Source organism: Thalia democratica, unplaced genomic scaffold (genome assembly GCF_965202585.1).
Source record: "Thalia democratica unplaced genomic scaffold, ktThaDemo2.hap1.1 HAP1_SCAFFOLD_1192, whole genome shotgun sequence".
Taxonomy (NCBI): Eukaryota; Metazoa; Chordata; class Thaliacea; order Salpida; family Salpidae; genus Thalia; species Thalia democratica.
This window is the reverse complement of record NW_028140093.1, coordinates 6,342-25,574: the sequence shown is the minus strand read 5'-3', so window position 1 is coordinate 25,574 and position 19,233 is coordinate 6,342. Positions and strand designations below refer to the sequence as shown.

The following is a 19,233-nucleotide window of genomic DNA, read 5'->3' as shown; positions in this document are numbered from 1 at the left end:
TGTGTTTTTTTTTGTGTAATTCTTTAAAAATCTTACTTTGTTCTTTATTTCGTTCTGAGGAGATATTATTTTCTATATATTTACAGTAGTAAATTCATTTCGAAAAATATGTATTTTTTATTTATTGTATAGTTAACTATAAATAATTTCTAGTAAATATGATACCTAAAGGTGACAATATTTTAAATGTTAGTGTATCATTTATTAAAAAAAAATAGTTTTTTACTTTTACAGGGTTGCCACTTACTCATGAAACTCATGATATTTTGAAACTTATGAAACACATTATGAATTAAAAAAACTCTGGATAACTCAATCCAGTCTATTTTTTAATAAAAGCTCAGGGTAGTTTTAAGATTTCTGAAAAAGTTAAAATAGATTATTTTTTTGGATAAATCAAAACAGTTTAAAGTCACTCAGGAGAGTTTTTTTTGACTAAAGAGTGGCAATTATATATCATGTAGCATTAATTTTGTTTTTTATAAAATAATGTATTAGATGTTTTATTATATATCTGATGAGATTTTGTAATACTTGTAATAAGTGTATTCTATACAGAAAAAATTTAATAGTTTCATATGTATTTAAAATATATATTTCTGATAGTCACTATTACAAAAGAAAGTTACACTTATCTTTCTTCTAGTAAGTTTTACAATTGTTTCTATCAGTTTTTAATTTTGTCAAATAAGTAGTTTTGGTTAAGCTAATATTTCATAAATGAATTTCTTTATTAAAGATTATTATTGCTGGTAAATTTATTTGTTAAATACTGTTTCTTGTTTAATTTTTTTGACTTAAAAAAAATAAAACGCTTTAGTGTTAATGTACTGAAGCACGTTAGTTATATTGATACAATTATTAGTTGTAGTTGTTCCTGTCTGATGAATTCTAATGACCATGAAACCAGATTGCATAAGTTGCACAAATTTTTGTTGACCTCCCTTTGTGTATTCTAGTGCTTATTGTATCGATAAATAGCAATATACAGTAATATTTCTCCTAAGCAGTTACTTTGAAATAGCCCAAAATTTATTACTTATCAGTAATTGCATATATAGAAGTCAAAAGAAAAATAATTAACACAATTTTTTTTGCTTAAAAATGCCTACTTATCATGATGTGTCTACTCAATAAGAAGATAACTGAACTAAAAATATTTAAATACTTTTGACTAAGCCTTGTTAGTAAAATTTGTCTAATAAGTTAAGTAAAACTAAATTATATTTTGGAATGAAAATGTTTTTAACTTAACTTTTCAAAATGATGTACTAGTTTTTAAATTTTACTCACAAAAACTTGAATTTAAAATTTAAGTTCAACTAAGAAAGTGTTAAAAAATACTACTTTTTTATCTGATTCTAAGAAAGTGCTTAATTACACCAAACAAAATAAACAATAATATTAAATACTTCAAAATAATAGAAACTTTTGAAAAACATATAAAAAGCAATTATTATTTAAGAAGTATGAAACTACTCACTTATATTAAGATTTTAAATATCTAGAACATAAGACAAACTTTTTATTTTTTCATAAACTTCCTTTTAAAGAATATATAGACAAAGCTTTCAGCATATTTAGATAATTACAAAAAAAAAGAAAGAAAAGTACTCACCCTTTAAGCTTCTAGGCCAAACCTCTTTGTTGATTCAAGTTATAAGCATTTATTTTTTCAATGTTTATCCAATTAACAGTAGGCCAGAGTCACACTGAACTTGACATAGAGAATTAAATTTTGTACAAAATCAATGATTGTAAATCTTAACAAAAATCTTTTGTTTTATGTAGCCTAAAATTACACCAATTGATTTTTCAAAAAAATAAAAAATCATAAAAAGACATATTGAACTAGTAGAAGCTTATTAATATTTTTTTATTACTGTTCAAAATTTAGGTTTAATTGTTTGCTAACAAAAGATCCTAGTGAAGTAACTTCACTGGAATATAAATAAAAACAAATTATACAGTAATCTTCCTTTATTCTACCAACATATGTTTCTGTGTGTCAACAAATCAACACACTTAAACAGGGTTGTTAATAGGAAAGATAACAGTTAAAAGTTATCTTTCCTATTAACAACCCAGTTGAAGTGTGTTGATTCGTTGACACACAAAAACATATGTTGGTAGAATAAAGGAAGATTACTGTATAATTTGTTTTTATTTTATTTTTTTATTATGAATTTTTTAAACAAAAAACAGATTTATACAAAATTTAAAATAGTACATACTAAATTAAAATTTTTATAAATTTTGTGTTCTAACAACTTGTAAGTGTTTAGTAAATGCTAGATGAAATAAAATATTAATGAGAAAGAACATTTCTATAGAACTTAATCAATAAAACTTTAATCTATAGTTAGTTCTATAAAGAATTTTTGAGCAATTCATTGGCATTATATATAAAAAAGTTAAAAAATCTAAATAATTTCATAATGCGTTTATAACTTTATTAAAGTTTAAATATTTATAATTTTTTTGAGTATTTTTATGAATGTGGTATTACAGTCAAGAAAATAGTTAATCTTTTAAGGTTTGCTAGAATTAGAACAGAAATAAGTGAAAATTAAGTTTTATATTTACTACTAACTTAAAGTATTTTTAAAAACTTTGAAATACCTTTACTAAACTATGAAAAAGTAAAAACAAAATTAATTTTAAAAAGTTTTTCCTTGCTTGCTTTTATATTTATAAAGGCATAAAAGTTAGATCTGTGCAAAAAACTTTCACATTGCCTCACGCCAACTGTCATAACTTCTGTTGTAAAAGCTAGTTTAAAAATTGGTTTGAAGCTCTAAATTTGCTAGAATCTTAGCTATTATTTTTCAAAATAATTATTTTTGTTTCCCATGTCAAGGTGATGGCCTATTGTGAACCCTTAATCCAGTCTCAGAGATTTTTTCGCACATGCTGATCAGATACCACAAGTGTGTTAGAAACCAAGATCATATTTTTTTGACATTGATTGAAGTTTTAAACTCTTTCCAGCTAAATATTCTGGAAGCATTTTTATACAACCATTGAAACCTAGTTTGTATGTTTATCAGGCTGTACTTTTATAATTATTCTTTAATTTATTTTATTTATATAATTTATGTTTTTATTTTCTAACTTGAATATTTAATTTTGTTATAATAAGTTTTATTAAGGTATTGAAATTTTAGTTTAGTATAAAAAACAAAAATTGTATTGTTATAAATAATTGTAAAAACAAATTATACAGTAATCTTCCTTTATTCTACCAACATATGTTTCTGTGTGTCAACGAATCAACACACTTCAACTGGGTTCTGTAAAAAAATAATAATTACTGTAATAAGAGAATAGAAGCATTTTATTATTTTTTTACAGAACCCAGTTGAAGTGTGTTGATTTGTTGACACACAGAAACATATGTTGGTAGAATAAAGGAAGATTACTGTATAATATGTTTTTATTTATATTCCAGTGGAGTTACTTCACTAGGATCTTTTGTTAGCAAACAATTAAACCTATATTTTGAACAGTTATAAATAATTGTAAGTAATAATATCAAAAAGTTCAGTTAACTTCATAGTTCAATTAAAGTTTATAATTTTATTTTGTGCAAGCAAAGCTTATTCAATTATTGCATAATTTTGACAGCTTATAATTAAAATATTTTGCTTAAACTATACATTAGCTTCATTTAATTAACTATTTAGATTTTACTGAGGAAGCTTAGTTGCAGTGTATTTAATTAGGTGTTTTATTCAAGTTATGGATGAAGAAAAAGTTGTTTAAGTATATTTTTTAGAAAATAACCTTTGTCCTTAAGTTTTAAATTTATCATTTAAGCATCATAAAGCTAAACTTTTTTTTAAGTATAAGAACTAAGTATTTAAAAAAATATAAAAAGAGATTTTTTGCATTTAAAGTGACTAAACTAAACTTTTTAACTCTATACTATAAGTTTAGGTTTATTTAACCTTTACAGCTCTAAATTATTAGAATAATATAACGTTTGTATTAACTTAACTTTACTTACATACTTTTTTTTTATTTAAAAATTAAACTTAGTTGCTTAAAGTTTACAGTAAGTTATAGAAAAAAAGTTATACAGGGTTACACAAAAGCATTTGACAAGTCTAATATAACAGTTCAATTTTGATAATAAAGCTCTACAATAAGAATAAGAACTTAATTTACATAACTCAATTTACTAAAGTTCATACTACAACAATAAACAAAATTAATTTAAGGCCATAGGGAAGATAAAACACTTTTTTAAATAAAAATTAACTTTGGCTTTTATATGAAAGCTTTAAGTACAAACTATAAGCCAGTTTTTATAGAATTCAAAAATATCATTTAATTTTTGAGACATTTTATTTTTTGTAAAAAGTTTCCAATACAATAGTATGGACCAAAAATTTTTCACGGTCAATTTTCTCAGAAACTTTAAAAATCAATAAAAATCTATTTCTTCCTTCATGTTTCAAGCAATCTTCTTTAAGTTTTCAGGAAATGTTCCTTATATTGTAAGAAAAAAGCATTACTTTTGAATTTTGATAACAAAATATAAAAAAAAGTCTTTTTTTTTTCAAAAAAAATTACCTAACAGTTTTTTAAATTCACAGGTAACGTTTTTTGTTATTGTATAAAGATTAGACTGTGAAAGTTTGAAGAAGATTGCTTGAAAAATGCAGGAGGAGTTAGATTTTAAATAAAATAGTCTTTTTTTGCTGTTTTAGTTTACCCCTCCTATAGGGAACCTATTACACAGCCCGACTTTGACTGGTCATATCTCAAAAAAAATTCAAATTTTTTAAAACGATAAAAAGTATCTTGAAGCTTAAAAAAAAACTTTATAAAATAAGATCAACTTGTAAAAAACATGGTACTCCCCTATGGCCTTGAAATCTGACATTTCAAGTTTTTAAATTTAAATTTACTAAATTTAGATTTTGCTGTATGAATTCTTGACTTTAATAATTAAAAATCTTGCTCTTAAATATTGGCTTTAATTTGCATTCTAAGATAAGTTTCTCAGTTTAAACCCCTACACAATCCCATTACACAATTCCAATCCAATCAAATATGAGAACCGCTTACCGACCAAGGGTAAGGGTTAGGGATAAAAAATATAGTGATAAAAATTTAAAGTACAAAAAAGTTAAAAATATTAGATTGTGAGTATACTGTAAAGCATTATTGGGTTGTAACTAGGTTCAACATTTAAAGTTTGTGTAATAAAAATTTTTTTTTTAGATGGTAAAACAGACCAAGAGTTAAAAGAAGTGTTCCAAAAAATAGAAAATGAGGCAAAGGTACATCGGTTCAACAAAATGTCATTAATTCCTGAAGGTCATTTTAATATGGGAACAAACAATATAATTACAAATGATGGTGAAAGTCCCAAAAGAAAGTTATTTAATTTATTTTTCATTAAAAAACTTAATTCAGTAGTCCTAGTTTAGTCATACTTTTTTGTTTTGTTAGATGTTTGTTATAGTTTTCTCTTAATTATGTTTTGTGATTAAAGTTTTGGTCCTATTACTTGGAACATTTGTTTTTATTAAAACTCTTCAGTTGGTTGAAAAAGGTAATGGTCAAAGTGGTCAGAACTTTATCTTAACCTAAGCTTGAAGTCCAGGGCTTGGCTCTGATTGACTTATGCTGAGGTTTTCTTTGATTGTGCAGTAACCTGCAAAAAAGGTACAGATTTCTTAGATACACTCTGCCCTTTGGGTACGCACTTTTTTTGCTGAGAAAGGGGGTAAACATCTTTTTGAAATTTGATATTATTTTATATAGTTTTTACTAAGCTGTAAGATGCTTTTTACAGATTTTAAAAATTCAAAATAATTTTTGAGATATAACCAGTCAAAGTCGGAGGCAACAATAGGATCCTTATGGGAGGTGCAAACTAAAACTGCAAAAATAGACTATTTCACTAAAAATCTATCTTCTCCTACGTTTTTTGAGATAACTACCTCAAGTTTTCAGGAAATGTTCCTTGATATATTTAGGAAATTCTGTCAGAATGAATTGAAAAAAAATTAAAAATAAAAATTTTATATCGAAAATAAACAAAAAAAACATTTTTTTTTATAAAATTTTTAAAACCACTGATTTAGGGTGTCAATTAAAAATAATTAATATATAATTGTAGTTACATAAAAATTTTATGAAAACAATAATTGCTTTATAAAATTTTAACCTAACTTTATGGTTATTAAAAGACCTTGAATCCTAAAAAACCTGAAAATTAAGAAATTTATAAAAAAACACGGAGTTTTGAATAAAAATTACTTGAAAGTTAGGAAAAACAGGGTATTTTAAGTTTTTAGGTGTCAAATGATGAAACTTTGATTAGGTACAAAAAATCTATAATATACAATAATTTTATTTTGTGTAATTTAGAAATTTAACATATTTTATAGCTGAAAAACATTTGTTTGAAAAGAAGCAAACTTTAATTTTGTGTAATATAATAAAATTTGTAGTTTAAGAAAACAGTAAGTCTTAATTTATGTATAATGTTTTAAAATTGATAAATTTTTTTTTTTTCAAGCTTTTTAGTATGGTTTGAACAAATTATTACGTCTTCTGAAAACTCTTTGTAGTGTATTTGGCTTGTCTATAAAAAAAGCTACTAACTTCTAATGTATTATTATAATTAAAGTTTTAGCTTCATATAATAAGTAGAAATGCTACAACGTAAACCAAGCTACGGTATTTTAGTTAATTTTCAAGTTTAAACTTATGACTTAAGAATATGTTTATAGCTCTTGATCTAAAATTTATCTTACAAATACTAATGTAAAATAACTGGAATTCATTTTCTAGGGTTTTCGTGAAAAATTTTTTCTTAGACAAGTATGAAGTTTCAAACTTAGAGTTTGGATTGTTTGTTGAAAATACAGGATACAAAACTGAAGCTGAAGTTTTCAATACATCATTTGTTTTAAATATACTTTTGAGTGAAGAAATTTCAAAAAGCATTACACAAGCTGTCCAAGGTGCACCTTGGTGGTTACCTGTAAAGCATGCGATTTGGTATAAACCAGAAGGACCAGATTCCAATATTTTTAATAGGTTATATTTTATTATTTTATTAACAGTTAACTATTTAGTTGTATAAATATTTTTTAAAGTAACTAATACAAGCTCTAAAAAACTATAAAGTATCAAGATTTTAAGAAAAAATGTTGTCAGAAAAGAAAGTCTGTTTATTTCTAAAAATAAAAGAAAAACAGAATTATAGTTTTTAAAAACGTCATCAAAATTATGTAATACCATTGCAACTCAAAAGATTCAGGTTTGATACAAAGTCAGGAAAATCTGGAAAAGTCAGGAAAATTACTAGACAAAAGTCAAAAAATTTGATATAAACATGCTTTTAGTAAGAAAGTTAATTATCACTAAAAAAAATGCATTTTGCTAACATTATTTTCAAAAAGTTTTGTTTTCTTAATTGATTTTTCAAGTCTTTGCTTATGTATTTTTCAATCGTTTTTAATTAAAAATTTGATTTAGAAAAGTTGGGAAATAGTTTTTAGCTTTATCTGTTGCAACCCTGGAGGTTGCTTACGGTAAGTAATAGAAGAGGATGAAAAACATCTTAAATTATTATGAATAGTGAAATATATCTATTGTTTATTTTCAAGAACTTAAAAACAAAACAAAAACTATGTTCACTTTCTGTGTGGTAGACATCTCTGCAACTATTGTTAAGACACTTTGAGAGGGCATGTGCGGTAAGACGATTCAAAAAATATTAGTAAGCGTGAGCCCTTTCTGCTTTCTTATACAGAACTTTGTTTGTAGAGTCTGGTGTTTATTGTACCTTATGTTAATTTTCTGAAGGAGCTTAACACACTATCAATCTCAGCTTTACTTGTGTTGGAAAGGTAAATTTTTGACTTCTGTCTAAATGGAACACAAGTAGCTGTGTAGGATATACTTGGTGGTTGTGCGTTTTCAGAATATGTTTTTTGAAAAACACACAGTTTATTGTACTATTTTTTTAAGAGCTTATCAATTGTATTATAGAGGTCTAGGCTAAAAGTCCTTCCAAAAGCATGGCACTAAAAGATTATGAGTTTGTAGACACTGTCACTAATAAATTTGTAAGCCAGCTGATTGCAACTTGTGAATCTCTATTATTTTGTTCTTCACAAGACAGAAGGGACTGGTACCTCTATTCTGTTTTGTATTTATAGATCAAGCAAAGTAACATTTCCTTTGGTGAGTCCAACTTTTTCATCTATATACAATATGACAACAGATGCTAAGTCATCAGTATAGACCAGGGTTTCCCAAACTTTTTTGCTAATGGCCCCCTTTAAAGAGTTTGAAAAAGTTATGGCCCCCTTCAACATATAGATTATTCATAAACTACGATGAAATACCGATTAGACCTTTTTTTTTTTTTTTTTTTTTTGCTCTTCGTCTGCAACTCAAGAATATCTAGTGTAAGTTTCAAGTTATGGCCTCATGGCCCCCCTGTGGCTCCTTTACTGCTCATGGCCACCCCTCTTCCCCTTTGCTGCTCATGGCCCCCTGAGTATCTGTCATGGCCCCCTAGGGGGCCACTTGGCCCACTTTGGGAAACCCTGGTATAGACTATAAGTCAACATCAATTTTAATAGCATGCATAATTTTTAAAATTATAATTCTGTCTCCCTATGCCCTTAACTGTTTAAGTTTGTTTTCCAATCTTTTCTAGGTTTTACAAGCAGCATAATTAAGAACTCTTCAGATATCTGAAATCAAAACATAAATTTTTAAATGTTTTTCTTCATTATGAATGGAAAAAACTCTTCTTTTTTATAAAATGAATCTAATAGTAAAAAAAAATACATATACTGACTAAGTTACTAATTTATGTATTTTAATTAAAAATTTTTGGATATTATGTAAACTTAGTAGATTTTTTAGGAAGATAACCCACACGAAATTTGATAATCCTCGGTTTTGTTATGATAATAAATAAATCTGTTTAAGTTGTTATATTTCAAAGTTCTGATTTTTCACTTAATAAAGCAAAAGTGTTAAAGGACGTTTAATGTTTCTTTATATTCCATTATCTAAATATGTTTGTGCAAGTTTTAGAAACATTTGTGCAAGTTTTTAAGCTTGCATGTGTAAGCTAAACTAACTGACTTTAAAAAAGTAATATATTAGTCAACAACTATACAACGGTTGCGCTAGACTTACAGCACAGCTTATAGACTGTAATATAGATATCTTTGTATCTGAATATTTCATTTGTAACTGTTCAAAATATAGTTTTAATTGTTTGCTAATAAAAGATCCTAGTAAAGTAACTTCACTGGAATATAAATAAATAAAAACAAATTATACAGTAATCTTCCTTTATTCTACCAACATATGTTTCTGTGTGTCAACGAATCAACACACTTCAACTGGGTTCTGTAAAAAAATAATTACTGTAATGAGGGAATAGAATAAAGTAGGTATTCAAGTATTTCACCTATTAATAACTATTATCTGTAGAATATATCTTATTTTAATGAAAACATATATACACCTACTTTATTCTATGCTTCTATTCTCTCATTACAGTAATTATTTTTTTACAGAACCCAGTTGAAGTGTGTTGATTCGTTGACACACAGAAACATATGTTGGTAGAATAAAGGAAGATTACTGTATAATTTGTTTTTATTTCATTTGTAACAATTTAATTTAAAGTTCTTTTGTGTTAAAATAATATTCTAGTTACTTAAATGACAAATAGATAAAACTTAAATATAATTAAATAAGCTTCCTTTGAGAATTAATCAAAGCAAAACTTTTAGAAACATAATACAATATAGTAATTATTTTAAATCAGAAACAAGTTCGACTTAAGTAGGTTAATATTAAGAAAAACGTCAGAATAAGGGAAGCAATTTGAAATTATAACTAGTTAAAATAAATTTATTATTAAAAACTCATTTGTGTTAAAACTTTTTAAACACTTAGTTTTGGTGAAGATAAAGTGAACAATATTATAATATAAGATCAATTTGGTTTAGTGTATTTCTTTTTAAATATATAGTGTTTAAAATAAATCCTAAAACAAAATAAAAATTACTGATCGTGTTAGAAACGATAGGGTTAGATATGATCGGGTTATAAATAGTTGGGTTAGAAACGATGTAATTGGAACGATCGGATTAGATATGACCGGGTTAAAAATAATTCGGATAGAAATGATCGGGTTAGAAATGGTCTCGGATTACAAATGATAGTAAACTGTTTTTAGTAAGTTTTTAAATAATTTCTTGTGGAAAAGTATATAACATCTGTCACACGAAAATAGTCACTAACTTATAAGTTTTTAATTACGGGATAAAATTTAAACAGCTAATTATATTTTTATCAATAATGACAAATTAAATTATATAAAAGAACTAAATTAATCACAAAAGAGATTTTTTTTTTCGAGTTGTGGAAGTATAAATTTATAAGCAAACATTTTTAATCTGTAGCCTCATACAAATGATTTAATCAATATTTTCCTAAACTTCAAGATTTTAGATTTACAATTTCAGGAGACAATAGATTTATATTTTATTTTTTTAATTAAAAGAATAGTTTATGATTAGTAGATTACCATGTATACGTTTGTGTAGAAAACTTTATACAAAAATTAGTGTATATCAAATTTTTACTAAATATTTTTTAAGCTTGAGTGGAACCCTTTTAGTATCAGATTTAACAATAATACTTACAGCGTTTAATAAAAAAAAACCTTAATGGTTGTTGGTTTCTGATTAAAAAAAAGTAAATTTTTTTTACAATTTTTATTTTTAGATAATTATAAACATAAAATGAATAAGTAAGTTTAAATAATTTAGAAACCTTTCAAAAAGGTTAAATCATCCAGTTGTCCATGTATCTTGGAATGATGCTGTAGCTTTTTGTAAATGGGCAGAAAAGCGACTTCCAACAGAATCGGAATGGGAAAAAGGGAGTAGAGGTGGTCTTGATGACAGGTTGTATCCTTGGGGTAATAAATTCATGCCAAAAGGAAATCATTAGTAAGTTAAACATATTTAACAAGTTTTGAAGATGAAAGGGTTAATTTTAAACATTTTTTATTTCTTATTTTTGATGCTGTATGTTTTCAAAATTGATATATTGACAATATAAAATGAAGATAAAATTCAAGTGCCACAAATAAAAACGATAAACCAGTCGCCTTGTATAAAAAAACTAATTTGAACAATACTATAGATGTATACTTATTCACTTATATAACCTTTACAGTTTAATTAACATAAACTTGGATTTATTTGAATGATACAGTTTAAAAAAAGTAAATTCTTGCTTTTATTCATTAAGACTTAAAACAGCATTAAAAATGTTTATAAATATAATCAGCTTATTTTATTTTAGAAAGTTTTTGGATAAAATTTTTTTCAGTTTTATCAGGGGAAGCTAACTAATTTGATTAAAAAATATTTTGCTGACTCAGCAAATATGCAAACTATTTGCATGATTTTCAAGCAATTCAAAAACAGTAGTGGAAATTTGAAGCTATCCCAGTTAGAACTCGCAATTGTTTTTAAAATATAACATTCTGTTAAATTGATGGCTCTATCGTGTCAAAATTTAATGTAGTACCTTATTGTATTCATAATATTATACATATCGCACATTAAGGGCATAGGGGGGAAATCACATTTTTCACAGTATTATCTTGTTTTGTTTATTTTATATAAGCTACATGTTGGTTTTTACAGATTTTTAAAACTCAAAACAATTTTTGAGATATAGCCGTTCAAATACGTTCCTTATGGAAGGGTGAAACTAAAAAAATCTTTTTCACTAAAAATATATCTTCTCCTACGTTTTTTGAGAAAATTACTTCAAAATTTCTGGAACTGTTCCTTGTAATATTTTTTTTGTTCTTTGTCATTAAAAAAAAAAAATTTTTCTGACAGAGTTTTCAAAGTATTGCAAGAAACATTTCCTGAAAGTTTGAGCTGAAGTTCATTGTTTATTATCGATGGCATAAAATATCTCAACTTTGTTGATGATCGCCGAAATAAATACTGAAAGTTCGAGGTGTTTATCTCAAAAAACGTAGAAGAAGATATATTTTTAGTGACTTAAAGTATTCGTAATTTTGTTTTGCGCCTCCCATAAGGAACCTATTGTAGTCTCCGACTTTGATTGACTATATTTCAAAAGTTATTTTGAGCTTTGAAAATCTGTAAAAAGCAACTTGTAGCTTAGTTAAAACTCAATAAAATAAGACAAACTTGTGAAAAAGGTGGTTTAGCCCCCTCCCCGCTATACTCTTAAACTTTATGATAACGTTTTTTTGAAGTAAAATTTATACTATATAAAATATTTGAATCTTGTACAAATTGCATCAACAAAAGAACGGAATTAATGAACTCATGCAGACATAGAAACAAATTTTTATTAATAAACTGAAAAGCAGACAAAACTTGAACCAGAATATAATAATAGTACAAAATAGGTTTTTTTGACTTTTTCATTGAGTTTTTTCGATAATTGGGTTAAATTTAAAAAAATGTTTAGATAGTTCTTAATTCAACTTAGAAAAATTTTTTGAATTTTTTTAAAAATAGTTCTTAAATCCGTTTAAATCTTGACTGTTAAATTTACTTAAACAAATTAGATTTTGAAATTTTCAGCGACTTTGAGTTTTATTAATGTTTTGTTGACTCTTGGCTTAAAATCACAATTTTGAAGTAAAATTTATAATAAGTTAAAAAAAAAATTGTTATTAGTTAAGTCTATTTTAAGCACTATTTCAATTAAAACATAAATAAAGTTCTTAATCTTAAAAAAAATAACGAGCGTTTACTCTAATCCCACATTGAAACTGACCAGACTATATTAAAGATGATTTAGCAGTGTCATACTTTTCTGATTGAAACTCACAAAATGAAGCTTCAGTGCGATTGTAAAACTATTTTCGGTTTGACTTATACAATGATTCATTGTGATTATTTCTGTCTGATGAGACAAAATGAGTATGAAACAAGGTCGCAAAATGTCACATGGATAGTTTTGAACTAAAGTCATTAAAAGCCTGGAAAAACTTAAAACTTAAGCAATACTTAAATGTAAATTATTTTAATGTTTGAATAGGTACGGAAAATGTATCATGTACAATAGTTTTGTGTTACTTATAATCATAAAACACATTTAAAACAGAATTACATTATCTTTTCAATATTTTTTCTATTAAGACAGTTTTTTACCTTAAAAATAATTTTGTACCAAAAATTGACAAAAAAAACTTGTAATTTCAAAAATCTGGAATAAGTTCAGAAAACCTGGAAAGTTTTTTCAAAAACTCTTTTGCAATCATGTAAAAGGGGTAAATATCTATTCTCGCGCGTGTTAAACAAATATTTTTTAAACTTATTTACACTTTTTCTAATATAATTATGTTATTAAAGCAAAATAATGACAATTATAGTTTTAATATTTTTAATTCATAGCATAAAAAATTAAAGTTAAAATTTTTACAATAGTGCGAACACTTGGCAAGGGGAATTTCCTGAAGGAAATACTGCCGAAGACGGTTATGTAGCAACAAGTCCAGTAGATAGTTTCCCTGCTAATAAATTTGGTTTGTACAATTCCGTTGGTAATGTTTGGGAATGGGTTAATGATTGGTGGACTAAAGATCACTCAAGACAATCTGATACCTGGAAATCTGTTAGTTGTTTATTAATAACTTGATAAATGAACAAAGCTTTATATAACTTAACAACGTATAATTTTGATTTGAAAATAAACTAACTGTGTTTGTTATCTTAAAAGTATAAGTAAAATTGTTGAACATTTATTTATTTTGCAGTAATGTATGCAAAGTTTTGCTTCAAGTGTAAAGTGTTTCTAAATTGGCTTTAAATGATCAAATTTTACGGCCATATGAGGGGGAAAGTGCTTTTTTATTTATTTAACATTTAGGCTTATATTTTAGCTCAAGTATTAAATATAAGGCAGTCTATATTTATAAAACATAAGTTTTAATAATTTTTTGAAATATTGTCATTTCATAAAAAATTTTTGATACGAACGTAACTTTTTCATAGTTTTTTTTTTCTTAAATAAAAAAAAAAGTTCTATCTACTTAAATATTTTTTAAGCCAGAAACTTCAAATTTTTAGGAATCATTTCTTAATTAGTTTAAAAGATTTAAGTTTTAAAATATAATAATGTTTAAAAGAATAATTTTTAGATAAAAAACATTATCAATTAAAAAAAAACATACTAGTGGTATTAGAATATTTTTTAAGGACTAAGTTTAAAAGTATAAGGATAATTGGTAAAAAAATGAAAGAGGTAGTAGATTTTTGGTGAAATAGCCTTCTTTTGCTTTTTTACTTTGCGCCTTCAATAAAGATCCTATTAAACTGTAGATATGTAAATATAACTTAGGTTGCTTTTATTTCAAAAACTACCTAGAATTTTCTTAAGCGGTGAAAACTGTCTGAATGCTCGCATAAAACTTTACGAGATAAGATCATGTTGTAAAGGCAAAGGTGGGATCTTCCTGTTAGCTAACAGTTAGAATAGCGAAAAGGAGGCTTAATCTGCTTTTTTATATTTAAATAATTTGAACTGAAAATATTAGTTTTTAAATTAATTTTTCTTTATTTAATTTTTTAATTTTTTATGCGTATATACTTAAAAGTTTTAAAATGGTTCGTGTTAGTTTTTTTTTTTTTGATTCTCTCAGAACTAAAAACACAAAATCTAGCATACATTTTTTATTAGTTTCGAAATAGTTTAGCATTTCTTAATTCAATTTTACAAAAAAGTATCGATATTTTTAGGTTTAATCACAAGCTCAAAATAGGTTTATTTAAGTGTTCTAATAACAGTACAAGACAGTAATTTTCTTAAATAGTAATGATTTTACTTAAGACGTTTACAAGAAAGTTTAAGAAGCCCTCCCATAACATCTAAAAACACAAGACTCATAAGAAAGACTGCCTAAGTTTGAAAACTAATGTTTTTTTTTCAATTATTGTTATTTATTTTAACTAGTAACCCGCTAGTGTTTTTACGGGTATCTGCAGGAAAAAAAAATTCACCACCACACATTTAGAAATCGACTGCACCACTTGACCATCAAGAACAATATCACAGCAGTCCATGGTCGGTACCGTTCTTATTGGAGTTCATCAGGCAGAGAATATCACCTAAAACTTATGATTCAAGCAAACCGGTTTAATACTTAAATGGTTGCTGTTAATGACTAACAGATGCTTCATTTTTATATTGTACAGTATTTACAAAAAGTGTTACTTCGTTGCAAAAGTATTTTACCCTGTTTGAATTGTGGCGGAAGTTTTATATGATTTTGTTAAACCCAAATAATTAAGTTTGATTATGTTATATTTATTTTTTACAAATGAACTTTAAAAGGACGGACCAGTCTCAGGAAAAGCGAAGGTCAAAAAGGGAGGCTCATTTATGTGTAGCAAGGTATAAAGTTTGAAATATTTAAAAAGCCTTACAATTTTTTTTATATTAAGTTTTTTTTCAGTAACCTTCAGAAACGCGACCGCAAAATTACTCATTTAAAAAAAAATGCTTGGTTTAATATTTATATATTTTATGCTTTAGGTTCTATCCTGACTTAAATTACTAAACAATGCTTATAGTGTTTTAAAATATGAAACTTTTCTAAAGATACCAATATTCAAAGAATATATGAGGAAAAAAATTCATATTAAATCTTATCTTCTTTATTTCAATATGTAAATAAAAAAACTAATAAGCATTGTTTTTCTGGAAAGAAGTTTAAGTTTTTACTTATACATTTCAAACTCATTAACCAAAATTTTAATTTTTTTTTTCATTTTTAAATATGAGTAAGAACATGCCTATTAAAAATCAACCAAGATATGTAAAGTGAGCAGCTATTAAAGTTTTCTACAATCAGTTAAACTCTAAGTAAAAATTGACAATGATAGGACTACTTAATATAAGTTGTTTTGGATAATTTCATATTTACACCTTTAAACTGTAACTAGGTGCTTTTTTTTTTCTTGTTACCATATTTTAATAGTAGTAGTTCTGAGTATCTTTATATTAAATTTACTATTTGTAAAATCTACTAAAATAAGTTAACTTCTTGCTAGTTAATATCCTAACTGAAAAAGAAGTTATTGATAAATAAAAACTGTCTATTTTGTTTTATATTAACTAAATTAATCCAAACAATAAATAAAAATTAAACCTACTAAACATCATTGTATAGCCAAAGTTTTAAGATACCTATAACTACTTTTGACTCGGTTTCAATATTCTTTGTTGCGCTGCAGACTACCTGTATAAGTTGTAGGTAATAAAAAGTTTTAGTATTTTATTTTAGTTATATTAAACATACTTAAATACTGTTTTTACTTAGAAAGTGTAAGTCTGACTTGAAGTTAGGTTAAGTTTTAAATCGGAGGAGATTATAAATTTGCTTAGCATTATTTTTGACTTATTCAAAATATAATTTCTCGCTGCGATAATATTGAATAGAGCAGGGTTTCCCAAAGTGGGCCAAGTGGCCCTTTAGGGGCCATGAGCAGCAAAGGGGCCAAAGGGGGGCCATGAGGTCATAATTTGAAACTTACACTAGATGTTCTGGAGTTGTTGATGAAGAGCAAAAAATAAAAAAAAAGTCTTATGTACTTTTAATGGTAGATAAAAAACTTACACTAGATATTCTGGAGTTTTAAACTTGAATTTATTAAGGAATCTGTTTAGGAATAATTACTGATAGCAAGTAGTAATAAAATGATGTAAACAACAGTTAAATTATTATTTTACTATTAAAAAAACGATATCTTTAATACTTTTCTCAAGGACTGTTATAATTACTGCTTGACAATGATTGCGTCATTAATGCTCACAATTCATTGCGTAACGCATTTGTGCGCTGACTTTCTTAGCGGTTATGCGTTTCTCTTTTTAGTATATTTGACTAAGACTTTCTATCTCGTCTTGCGTCTTAATGTACACCGCGCTAGCTTGTTGTATTCCAGCAATTCTTGGGTACATCAAATCTAACGTGCAAGCCTGATAATTTACGTTATGCTCTAAGTCTGACATTGGCGTAAAACTGTTTTGTTGTTTGTTAGGATCCAGTACACTCCTAGTAACTTTTACTTTTTCTGTTTGATGGATAGAAAAACAGCCGAGGACGTTATTATTCTGATGTAATTAAATTTAATATCGCCTCTTCTCTCTTTGGTTGGTGTGTCAGATTCAAAGTCTATTGAGGATGCAGTATCCTTATAACTAATATGACTAGAGCGGGTAATCATGGTCTTAACTACCCTAGATATCTTTAGCACAGTGCGAGTCTATCTTTGTTTGTTATTTATATTAAAAAAATGCCACAAAATAGTAGAAATACCTACTAGTCTATAACATAATAATGAAGTGCAAAGCTATTTCAATATACAACTACTCAAGTAAACTCGAGTTATATAAAAGGTTTTAACAAATAATACAGAACGACAAAAAAAAAAAAAAAACGCAGAATTACTTCTACAAAAAATGATGTATTTCAGTCGCACACAGTCTTTATAGTGTTTTAGAAACCATTTTTTTACTTATTTCTTTTAAATAATGAAATGAGAAATCAATGCAATATAGCCGCCGCTACATAATTATTAAACGTGATGAATGTGTCATTTGTGTACCTACTAATTTTGTATTGTTACATCTTTTAAAAGTATTTTTTAATAATAAAACACAGTTTAGCTACACCTTAACATTCTAGTCTCTGTAGTGCAAAAGTTGTTTTTTAAATTAAGTAACGTGTTCATGATAGAGCCTTTATTATAATAAACACTTTTAAGGGTTTTTTATTATTATCCAATATATATTTTACTGTTCTAGAAATTCTGCTATCGTCATAGATGTTCTGCTAGAGGTGAAAATACGGCAGATAGTTCAGCTTCAAATTTAGGATTTAGATGTGCTGCTGATAAATTACCATCGTATCTCGTCCGTAGTTATATGAATAACGAACTGTGATAAAACAACATAAAACTGACACTGATTTTATATTTATTATACAAAACTTAACAATATAGCTTTTAGATTTTTTATATACTACAACGTGTTTTAATTTCGTGTTATAAGTACCTTTTTTAAAACTTCTTAAAGTAATAATACATAATAAAGGCTTATTAATTTAAGTTTTCAAGATACCGTTGTAAAATAAAATATATCAGCAGGTATTGCTCATTTTCCTTTTATTTTCAATTTTTATTTGACACAAAAATTTTCAATAAATAAAAACTTTATTTCCTGGGAATAGCTCAGTTCCAACCCGCGCACAATTCCCACCCGAATCAGATCCTATCCGAATCAATTCCCACCCGATCAGTTCCCATCCAATCAGTTTTGCACGTCACTTTTACACAGTATCACTTTCGCACGGAGAGTCATTTTTTCATTGTGTCAGTTTTGCATAGGTGTTTATTTTCCACAAGTTATCACGTTTTTTATGACTACACTTTTGCAAAAAGCGTTCTGTTTGCAATAGCATCAATGTTTCACAGGTGCCATATTTTGCGCCAGTCTTCACTTTTTCACGGCTGACTTTTTTTGAAAATTTGATCAAACTAAGTTACCGAAATTTATCTATATACATTTATAAAAAAATAGATTTAAACTAAAATAGTATAAAAAATAATTCTCACCTGTTTACAAATCAATAACGTATTAATGTAAAACTAAACTTGAAAGTAAATAAAAATAAAAATAAATATAACTAAAGGCTAATTGAAAACTAATTTGATTTTGGTAAAAACATATATTGAAATTAATTATTATAAAAATACAGACGATTAAAAGAACAAATTATTAAGTTTAAGTTTTGTTTATTTTGGACTAGCTTTTATTTTTTTTTACTTTGACAATCATTAATTTTATAATACCAGGTAAAATAACTTACTTAATTTATCGTTTAAATCTGTACCTGCACATGATACTGGGCAAACAGTTATAAACTAAAATATTTTAAAATATTTTTTAGACTAAACGTTACTTTTATGTTAAAATACTAACATGTACTACTAGTTTCAAATTAAATCTAAAAAAATTTTTAAGTGCATTAACCTACAAGTTTAAGCAGTTTATTAAGTTTTAATAAAAAGTTAAAAATTATTTTAAATTAAGAGTAATAAAACTACTATACTGTTAAACTAACTATAAGTAAAACTATCAAACTGTTGTTTACAAAAAAAA

At 26.0% G+C, this 19,233-nt stretch overlaps 1 protein-coding gene across 1 annotated transcript; it reads left to right on the top strand.

Annotated features, from left to right (window-relative positions):
• The first annotated feature begins 559 nt into the window (after nt 1-559).
• LOC145848013 (formylglycine-generating enzyme-like) lies at nt 560-18,029 on the top strand. The gene is made up of 7 exons (XM_082953792.1): nt 560-645; nt 5,233-5,389; nt 6,814-7,062; nt 10,851-11,018; nt 13,497-13,683; nt 15,403-15,462; nt 17,878-18,029. Exons 1-7 carry the CDS (start codon nt 579-581, stop codon nt 18,013-18,015), a joined length of 1,026 nt encoding a protein of 341 aa, XP_082809918.1. The 5' UTR covers nt 560-578; the 3' UTR covers nt 18,016-18,029.
• Nucleotides 18,030-19,233: the final 1,204 nt, after the last annotated feature.

Excerpts from the sequence above, each read along its gene's own strand:
- LOC145848013 (XM_082953792.1), top strand. The coding sequence starts at position 579 with ATGTATTTAAAATATATATTTCTGATAGTCACTATTACAAAAGAAAGT. Across the intron at positions 11,019-13,496 it reads ATGCCAAAAGGAAATCATTA|TGCGAACACTTGGCAAGGGG; the intron begins GTAAGTTAAACA and ends TTTTTACAATAG. Across the intron at positions 15,463-17,877 it reads GCTCATTTATGTGTAGCAAG|AAATTCTGCTATCGTCATAG; the intron begins GTATAAAGTTTG and ends TTACTGTTCTAG.